Source organism: Sprattus sprattus (assembly GCF_963457725.1).
Source record: "Sprattus sprattus genome assembly, chromosome: 3".
NCBI lineage: Eukaryota > Metazoa > Chordata > Actinopteri > Clupeiformes > Clupeidae > Sprattus > Sprattus sprattus.
Genome location: NC_137922.1, coordinates 6,935,475 through 6,945,618, shown reverse-complemented (window position 1 = coordinate 6,945,618; position 10,144 = coordinate 6,935,475). Strand labels below are relative to the sequence as shown.

At 45.4% G+C, this 10,144-nt stretch overlaps 1 protein-coding gene across 1 annotated transcript; it reads left to right on the top strand.

Annotated features, from left to right (window-relative positions):
• Window positions 1-1,084: 1,084 nt before the first annotated feature.
• Window positions 1,085-9,028, top strand: depdc1a (DEP domain containing 1a; the record flags this gene model as incomplete). Its single annotated transcript, XM_080835335.1, has 12 exons — window positions 1,085-1,144; window positions 1,456-1,721; window positions 1,894-2,026; window positions 2,224-2,345; window positions 2,431-2,561; window positions 2,666-2,713; window positions 3,613-3,750; window positions 4,187-5,395; window positions 6,371-6,543; window positions 7,247-7,423; window positions 8,040-8,219; window positions 8,888-9,028. The coding sequence occupies 12 exons, from the start codon at window positions 1,085-1,087 to the stop codon at window positions 9,026-9,028; spliced, it is 2,778 nt and encodes a 925-aa protein (XP_080691461.1).
• Window positions 9,029-10,144: the final 1,116 nt, after the last annotated feature.

Below are 10,144 nucleotides of genomic sequence, written 5' to 3'. Positions count from 1 at the left end.
CAGATGACTGCAAGACCCATGCAGAGACCAAAGCCCTGAAAGCCTACACATGGTTAAATGAATGCCATTGTTCCAGTCCATGTGTGAAAGCATACAATAGGACACAGTTGATTGTACAGGGAATAAACTTTGGCTGGTGGTCTCTCTCTCTCTCTCTCTCTCTCCCCCTCTCTCTTGCAGTGTGAAAATTGAATAACAATACAAAATAAAGATAAATTACAATAAAACAGAGTGTTGTTATCAAATGCGTTTGACCCTTGATAATAGAAGGTTGAGAATTTAATCTGATTAATTAATCCAAAATCAGATCTATCATGGGAATTGCATTAATGAACCAGCATGGTGCCCTGGCTAACGGGCATATCCAACAGTCTGACAACAGTAAACATAGAGCTGCTGGACTGATGTCATATTGCATTACAGGGCTGTTGATGTGATCCGCCTCCCGTCAGCATGGAAGATCTGTCCGTCACACCTAGATTTGAATCAAAATCTTCTTCTAAACATAGCCTATTCAGTGTTGGTGACAAATATAATATTTAAAATAAAACGAATTATTTAATCAAAACGCCTTATTAGTAATTGCAGTTGTTTATGTTAGTAGTGGATATAGAGTTTAGTAGCTGTGATCTGCTCACAGGCCCCTCCTAAATTGAACAAGACTGTTGGAAGAGTAAAAACAGGCCTATATGTGGCGCGGTCACAAGGTGGCAGTGACCGCTCACGGAGTCCTATCATAGCAACAGTAAAACATTTGTGTGGTTTTTTTTTTGCCACAAAAAAAAACAACATCGTAATAATAATAATGTAACAACCTTATCCTCACTTATTTCACTTAAGAGTTTTACGCGGTTACACAAAATCAACTTCAACATTGTCCTTGTGTACACATCTTGACACGTGACGAGAGAGCCGACCAATCGGATGTCTCTGCATCCAGGCTCGTAATTTTAAACGGTGTAATCTGAAGTCAGTCGTTTGTTGAGTGTGATCTGCCAAGACACCCAGTTAACGTGGCACTGGAAGACAACAAAGTATGCATATGGTGGACATTAAAACTAATTAAGATTCCATACACTTCGACATGGATACCGATTTGAATAATCACGTCATTACACCTGGTCCATACAGAGCCACCAAATTGGTAAGAATTTTGCTAAAGATCTAACTTCAGCCAACTAGCATACAGTAGCTAACGTTACCAGTCAGCTAGATACACAGATACTTACAGTGCTTTGTTTGGTAGTGCATAACAAGGTTATCAAGATACACGCTAGCTAGTGCTTTTTCAGTTTGTCCAAATATGCACATCTTTTCAGTAAGCTAAGCGACACGTCTTGGTAATAATTAGGTCGTTGTCTCTGCAGACAGCAGTAATGGCAGCTAGCGTGATGTTGTTGATACAATACCATATATATTATACATAAAACCTGAAACGTTGCAATTGTTTTCTAGTGGAATGAAGTGACCAAGCTCTTCCGTGCGGGCATGCCCTTGCGGAAACATCGACAGCACTTCAGGGTTTACGGGAATTGTTTCACCGCAGGGGCAGCGGTGGACTGGTTGCACGAACTCCTGAGAAACAATAATAATTTTGGACCCGAGGTCACTAGGCAACAAACGGTGCAGTTGCTGAAAAAGTTCCTCAAGAACCACGTCATTGAGGATGTAAAAGCCAGATGGGGAACTGAGGAGTTTGAAGACAATGCTCAACTGTACAGGTATCGTCAAAGCAAATAACATCCCTTCGCCTCACATATTTGGTGACTCAGTTGCTAGGCTTAGGTAAACATTGGGTGTAAGAAATGTCCCCAGAGTTTTGTTATAGAGAGAAGAGCTATTATCATCAAAGAACGTCTTGCATTGCTTGTGTTTTGCGTTTTGCGTTTTTAGATTTCCTTCGTCGTCCCCTTTGAAGCCAATCCCAAATTACCCACCAGCCTTGAAAAAGAAGTCTGGCTCACTGAAAGAAAAAGAAGGCTTTTTCAAATTCAGGACTTTAAAGAAATTTGACAAAGAAACTCTGGTGAGAGGCGCGTCTCTGCAAGTCACTGCGATACCCATGTTTTACTTAATTAAAGAACATTGCATAGTCTTTGTGTATTTGTGTAACAAAACACTCCTTAGTATTTCCTTTGTCCAGAGGAAGTAATATTGTGTAAATGACACCCAAAGTAGTTTTTCATCCCTTTCACATTGCATTTGAACTCTCTATACTTTTAGGAGAATATTGATCCAGAAAACCAAGAGTTATCGTCAGAATCTGTGCCTCAGGAAACTGTAAATCGCAGAGAGGTGACCGTGGGAGATGCTCAGGAAGTCTGGAGAAACATAACTTTAACACAGTATGTAGCACAGTTGCACAACCACACACGTGTGAGCCATATGATCACAAATGTTTGCATAACGTGTTTAAATATTTCATCTCAGTTTACAGAAAATTTTGGGATTAGGCTCACTTGAAGATGTCCTGGATCCGACCCAAGTCAGCTCTGAACATATTGTTTACAACGTGACCCATGTCAACAAGCATGGAGTTGTTACTCTGGAAGACAAGACAGGTGGCTACACTGCATGCTTGCTTCACATGCCTCTTGTATCTTGCAGCGCCAAACCATTCTCTTGCGTTTGTCTCACATTTTTGCCCTTTTGCGCCTCTTGACAGATGACCTGCCACATTGGGTTCTGTCTGCCATGAAATGTTTGGCAAACTGTGAGTATAAACATTTATTTATCTTGTACCTGTAAACACCCCAATCCCTGTGTACATGTTCTCCCTATGCGTATTGTTTTTATTGTGATTCATGTAGGTATGTTTGTGAGTTAAGTGTATAAGCTACTGGATGACCTTAATGTCCCTCGGGATAAAAAAAGTATCGAGCTATCTATCTATCTATCTATCTATCTATCTATTAAAATTCCTGCTTATACCCAAGTGCTATATCATACCTTTTGTTTAATATTGTATAAACAGCTCCATCAATGATATTTTTAAAACGTCAATTCACCTGTCAAGAACAGGATGGCTGTTCTGTTTTGGGTTCAGATCTTAAAGGTGCATTAAGGATAAATAGCTATTCGCTAAAGGTATGCTAGCAGCTAAAACTAACGAAATCTCTTGAAATGTGCTGACTTTGACATTATGACGAACTAATTACTCAACGACTGTCCTTACACAGTCAAACATCAATCATGTGCAACACAAGACTAAGCAAGACGGCAAATAAGCTACTTACTAGATCGACAGAAGGTAATCAAAGTCAGGTCGGCGGGCATCGGCAGGCAAAACTACAGAAGGCAGTTATATGCCTATCGACCCTGCTATGCCATTGGCACGGACGCAATTCTCCATATTAAAAGTCATTGTAGCGCCCCAATTTTTTTTAAGCTGTTATTTTAAGGTTAAACTGCTTATCCTAACCCTAATCCTGAAGCATAATTGTTGCATATTGTGCCTTTAACTAAACTGTTCAGTGTTCTCATTTGACAGTTTCTGACCAATGAAAAATCCTTATCAGAACCTTCATTTTATAGACAAAAAAAAAAATGTAAATAGGGAATTTAGTCTCCATATGAAATGTGTGCTTTCTCTCTTTGTTTTCTCTAAAAAAGGGCCCAAGTCTGATTCCAGCCAGCCATCGTACCCGGGGTTTGAGAGGGATGTGTTTAAAACGGTCTCTGACTACTTCTGCAGTCTGTCAGAGCCTCTCCTCACGTTTCAGTACTATGAGTTGTTTGTCAATGTCTTGGGTATGTATTTATGCTGTTGATATTAGAGAGCATTATTAGATGGGAAAAGTTGTGTATTATTTGGGAGAATTCATTTTGTGTCCTTCAAACAGTTGAAGCAGTCCTGTAACCAAATATCCTCCGTTGGATTTAAAATACCGGTAGAATGATAGTTTCTCTGCCAATAATATATTTTTCAGTTGAAATCTTGTGAGTTATTTCACTGGTTTTCTAGTTTTTATATGGGTTCAACTTACCAGCTGATAAACCAGTTATTACTGACGTGTAACCTGAGGTTGCATTGCTAACACATGTGTATTGGGTGCATTATTGTGTTTCCTGTTGCTAATCCATGTCGTGTCCTACATGTCTCCCCCTATCCTTTTGCCTGCCTGCCTGTGTGTGTGTGTGTGTGTGTGTGTGGTTGTTTCCCTGTGCCTGGCCCAAAATGTGGCAGTTCTGTGTGGTTACATTTCTGGTCCCAAAGCGCACCGCGGCAAGCGTAAAAACCCTGAGGCCCCTCACTGTCCCAAGCCTTCCAAAACCCCCCACATAAACGCAGCTACCTTCAAGTCCACCGAGTGCCTGCTGCTCAGCCTCATCCGCAAGGGCGGCTACAGGGAGGAGGACGAGGACCAGGACGAGTCGCCCATGAGGGAGGTGTTCAGCTCCAAGGTGCAGTCCAGGAGCGCAGCCCTGAGGGGAGGGTGTGCTGGGAAGGTGCGGGCGGCTCGCAGGGCCAGCGCCGGTGACCTGCTCGGTGGAAGCTGCCTGGACCTACCTGCTGCCGCGGCTCCCCCCACCATGAGACGCAGACCTCAGAGTTTCTCTCTGGAGGCGATGGCAAAGCCGGTGGTAACAGATGGCGCACCAGGGCAGAGGCGCTCGCAGCGAATTCTCTTCAGGTCAGAGGAGAACTTGTTGTCCAGCATGAGTGACAGCAGCAGCAGCAGCAGCAGCAGCGGCAGGTTCACCCAGCTTCCTCAAGGCGATACCCCTGACACTCCACCAGGGGGTGTCCTTAGGGTTGGGCACCAGGTGTCCGCCTCCATGGCCAGCCTCTTCCGCAGAAGCAGCAACAGCAACAGCAGCAGCAGCAGCAGCCCTGCCATCTCCGTCACAGACACTGACTCGGAGTCGTGTAGCCTTCCAAGCTCTCACAGCCGCAGCAGCTACACTGTGAACCATCGCCCCTCGCTTCACACGGGCCCTCTCGCCCGCCCCGCCCGACCCAGAAGCCTGGGGAACCTGATCGACATCGCCGAGCACCGGGAGGAGTCCGGCAGCTGCTTCAGCATCCACGCGCCGGTGGCCGAGATCACCATGAGGCCTGACTTCACCTCCACCGTAGACCTGAGGGGCCCCAGTATGCGCACCTCCACCGTAGACCTGAGGGGCCCCAGTATGCGCACCTCCACCGTAGACCTGAGGGGCCCCAGTATGCGCACCTCCACCGTAGACCTGAGGGCTCCCAGCATGCGCAGTCTGAGTGGTAGCAGCCTGGACGTCCGGCCCGGTCTCTGCAAGAACCGGCGATGCCAGAGTTCAGTGGACCTCTTCAGGCCTCCTGTAGCCTCTGCTGCTACTACTACTGCTACTGCTGCTGTTACTGTGTCTGCTGCTACTGCTGTGCCCCCTCACTCACGCCGCCTAGGTCCTGATCAAAGTAAGACCATGTGTTTGTTTGTGTGTGTGTTGATGTGTGTGTCTGCTGTGTTGCATATATGCTTGAGCATGTTGTCAGCATTAACACCTGTGACTAAACCATCCCCTGTTGTGACGCACAAACTAATACGGTGTCTTTCTTAACACCAAGTGTCTCCTAATCCAACTAATAGGCGTCATGAGCATGAGAACATTTGACCAACTAAAAACTAAACACCATTACGCGCTAGAATAGCTCATCTCCTTTTGACATGATGACATTATGAAAGTTGTCCAGTCAATTTCCAAAAGAAGTAAAAACATCATTCACATGGACCTCACTACTCATGTCAGCATTTAGACATCATGTGTCAGTGGCTTTACTTGCTTCATCATCCATCACGCTAGTGCGGCTGTGTGGATTCAAGGCTTTGTCTGTATGAAGCAGTAACAGAACTGAAAGCCAATCAGTGTATTCTGATTGGTTGCTGTGGGTATGGCGGAATAAGACCTGATAATTGATGTGTGACTTCCTGGATTAGGGTCCTGAATCACACATTGGCTGAAGTAGTTGGATAGGAATGGCGTGTGTGTGTGTGTTGTAGTAAAACTGTGTTGTAACGGCACAGACACTGTGTAAGTATTTGTTTAGGCTAGCAGTTAGATGTCACCTGTGTTGTAGTCATGAGTGTGTTGTATGAGTGCAGCAGTAGGTAGGTTTGTGGCTGTATTTGTGTGTGTGTGTGTGTGTGTGTGTGTGTGTGTGTGCGCGTGCAAGTGTTTTAACTGAGATGTGTGTCTGTGTGCGTGTGTGTGCGTGTGCCGTAGAAGGCAGTTAACCATGTTGTATCCACAGGTGTGTGTTTGGGTCCACTCCCCCTGAGTATTGTGTGTGTGTGTGTGTGTGTGTGTGTGTGTGTGCATGCGGGCTGTTGTGTGTGTGTGTGTGTGTGTGTGTGTGTGTGTGTGTGTGTGTGTGTGCGCACTCTCTCTGTAGCTCTCCTGCAGCCCCAGTTGGAGCGCGTGGCCATCGAGGCCTTGCAGCTCTGCACACTGCTGCTGCCCCCCTGCAGCCGCCGCAAGCTGCAGCTGCTCATGCGCATGGTGTCCCGCATGGCCCAGAACGTTGACATGCCACGCCTGCACCACGCCATTGGCACACGCACGCTGGTGAGACACCTCTCTCTCGCTCTCTCTCTCTCTCTCTCTCTCTCTTCTCTCTCTCTTCTCTCTCTCTCTCCTCTCTCTCTCTCTCTCACCCTCTCCCTCCCCTCCAGTAAGGGAACTATTTGGTGCAAATGTGTATGAGAGAAGAAGTTGTGTGTTTATTTGAAACATTCTACGAGTCCGTCAGCATTGTGGAGGTGTATCCTTTCAACATAACACAACACGGTTGGGTGGTGCCTTTGTCAAGTCATACATGGGTTTTAGGAGAAAAGCCAGCCCTGTTACGGGCAACCCTTCCCCCAGTGCACTAGCTACATTTAAACTAGCTATCTCCAGACCATTACGGAATGGCCAAGCCACCTCTGGTCTGATTGGAAGGTTCATTAAAGAATGTTGAACCTCACATGCAGGCCTGTGTCGTAATCAGCTGGGTTTGTGAGTACAGACTAAAGCAGAAAGATTTGGCACGACTTTTGAGTCGGAGCTTTTTTCAGGAAAGCTGAACCTCTGAAGGGAGGCTTTATAAATAAACGTCGCAAGAAAGTGAGTAGTAGTCGAACAAGCTGTAGCTGTTGAAGCCAGCTTGAATCCCTGAACGCACACACGCACGCACACACACACACACACTTTTACCTGTTTAACCCTGAGGCGTGAGGCCGTGCTGAGTGGAGGAAGTGATGTAAGTGTTTCCTGTCCTGTTCTCCAGATGGTGCACACCTTCTCCCAGTGTGTACTGAGCTGCCAGGAGGTGGAGGATCTGGACGAGCTTCTGGCCAGCAGGCTGCTCTCCTTCCTGATAGACCACCACCAGGAGATCCTGCAGGTCCCCGTCTACCTGCAGAACGCCGCCCGGGACCACATCGCCTACCTCAACAAAGTACAGGTACCATACTCCACATCGCCTACCTCGACAAAGTACAGGTACCATACTCCCCTACCTCAACAAAGTACAGGTACCATGCTCCACATCGCCTACCTCAACAAAGTACAGGTACCATGCTCCACATGGCCTACCTCAACAAAGTACAGGTACCATACTCCACATCGCCTACCTCAACAAAGTACAGGTACCATACTCCACATTGCCTACCTCAACAAAGTACAGGTACCATACCCAACTTTAGGAGCAGCTGAGAAGATTTAACATCATTACACATTATTTTTCAAGTAATTTTAAAATCGTATAATGTAATATGTGAACTACATAAATGTAAAGACCAATTACAATATTGCATTTTTTTGTTTTATTACATTTTTCTGTAAGGCCATTCATTCCAGTCAAGCCTAAAGACCATTTACATCTTCTTGTTGTTGTTGTTGTTGTTGTTGTTGTTGTTGTTGTTGTTGTTGTTGTTGTTCTCCATACTTTGATTTTCTGTTTAGAGTTGATACTGTCGAGACAGACTTTTTGCCCGCTGGATCTCCATTATTGTGTCCTGTCCCGTTCGTCCCCTCTCACACCCATCTTGTTTCCTCTCTCTCCCCTGCCCCCCCCTCAGCTCATGTGTCCAGGCACAGGCCCAGGGATGCCCGCCTTCTCCTTCTGCAGGCAGATCAGCGCTCAGGAGTTTGAGGAGCAGAGGCTCTCGGTCTCCCAGGCCGCCATCGCCGACCTGCTGGAGAGCATCATCAGAGACAAAGCCATGTCCGTAAAGGAGAAGAAGAAGAAGCTCAAGATGGTAGACGACCTCTTCTCTCTCACGTCTCATATGGGCTTAACGTATTTCGTGGCGCTGTATGAAATGGCTCTTTGCAATGAGTCTTGTGCATGTACAGCAGTCTGTCCTAGTATTCGTTTGTTAGTATTAGTGTAAGTACTATTTGTAGTTATCTATGTGCATGTTCAGTCGTTTGGCTTCAAATTGTCTGAATGAAGTGTCTGTAGTGAGTGAAGTGGTATTGTGGGACCCGTCTATATCCTTGAGAGGTGGCAAGCAGATCACTGGTCGTTGCTGGTCCTGCAACATTTTAATGTGTTATGATTTTTATGTATGCCTTTATGTTTCTAAGAATTAGATTTAAGGTTAAGAAGATACGTATATGTGTGTGATATTGTGTGTGCATGAACGTGTGCCTCTGTGTTTGAGTGACAACGAGGATTGGGATGTTTTAGAACTTCATGTCTCTAAAGTTACAGTTGCATTCTGACGCTTGAGTGCACATCTAGCGTCTGTTGGTATCTGTTCTTTATCACACGAATGCCACTGGTCAGAGCTGGACTCGGTGTGTTATCTGTTCTTTATCACACGATGTGTGTGTGTGTGTGTGTGTGTGTGTGTGTGTGTGTGTGTACGTGTGTGCCTCAACACTAGTGTGCAAGCCTCACATGTCCCCCTCCTCTCCTCAGTTTCAGAAGGAGTATCCTGACATCTACACCCGCAGGTTCCCCACCACTGCCAGTGAAGCTCAGCTGTTTGCAGACAAACCAAAGATCAAGCCGCCAATGCTCCTAGGCATCAAGACCAAAACGTTCAGTATTCGCAACTGATTGAGCTTGAGTCTGTTTTTAGCTCCAGATTTGAGGGTTTTACTGATTTGAGGGTTTTTTGAGGGTCATGGCTGAAGACTCCGTTGCATCGTTTATCTGAAGTTTTTTTTATTATTATGTGTGTGTTCATTTTATTGTTCATTTTATTATGTCTGTGTTCCCCTTGTTTTAGTGTGTGTGTATGCAGATGTGTTCCCCTTGTTTTAGTATGTGTGTGTGTGTGTGTGTGTGTGCGCGCGCAGATGTGTTCCCCTTGTTTTAGTGTGCGTGTGTTCTTCTGTGTTCCCCTTGTTTTAGTGTGTGTGTGTGTGTGTGTGTGTGTGTGCAGATGTGTTCTCCTTTTTGAAGTTGTTTCTCAATGGTTATTTATTCGTAGTGCATTGTTCGGTGTTTACAGAATAACTTGTCCTGGCTATCCAGTCTCAATGTGTATCTCTTCCATCTTTCCCTCTCTGTTAGCGTCAAACTCTGTCTCTGTCTCTCTGCCAATACTATAGCACGGGAATTAACCCTGCCTCAGGATTGGCCAATACTATAGCACGGGAATGAACCCTGGCTCAGGATTGGCCAATACTATAGCACGGGAATGAACCCTGGCTAAGGATTGGCTATCTGTCATGAACCCTGGCTCAGGATTGGCTACCTGCAGTGATGATGTGTGTCATGAACCCTGGCTCAGGATTGGCTATCTGCAGTTATGATGCGTGTCATGAACCTTGGCTCAGGATTGGCTCTCTGCAGTGATAATGTGTGTCATGCATGATGTTTACATTTGGCACATAGGGTTAAAGCTGATTGGTTATTTCTGTTGTTTCATAGAAACTTGTTGGCATAACTTTAAGGCCGTGTGTTTCCTGTTTTCATCTGTGTCCTGCCTTCACCGTGCGTATGAGTTATGTTCCAAAACGACTGCTATTGTACAGATATGGGACTGAAGGGAAATGATTGCACTTTTTTTTGTTTAATCTTATACTGTTATATTGGTGTGTATGTGGCTGAAATTTTAATATATCTCATCTGTTCAACATTGGGATTTAGATGAAACCAGACAAATCTGTGAAGACTGGTATGATTTTGGGATATAGCCTTTATTCTGGTTTTTAAACTGTTTAGACA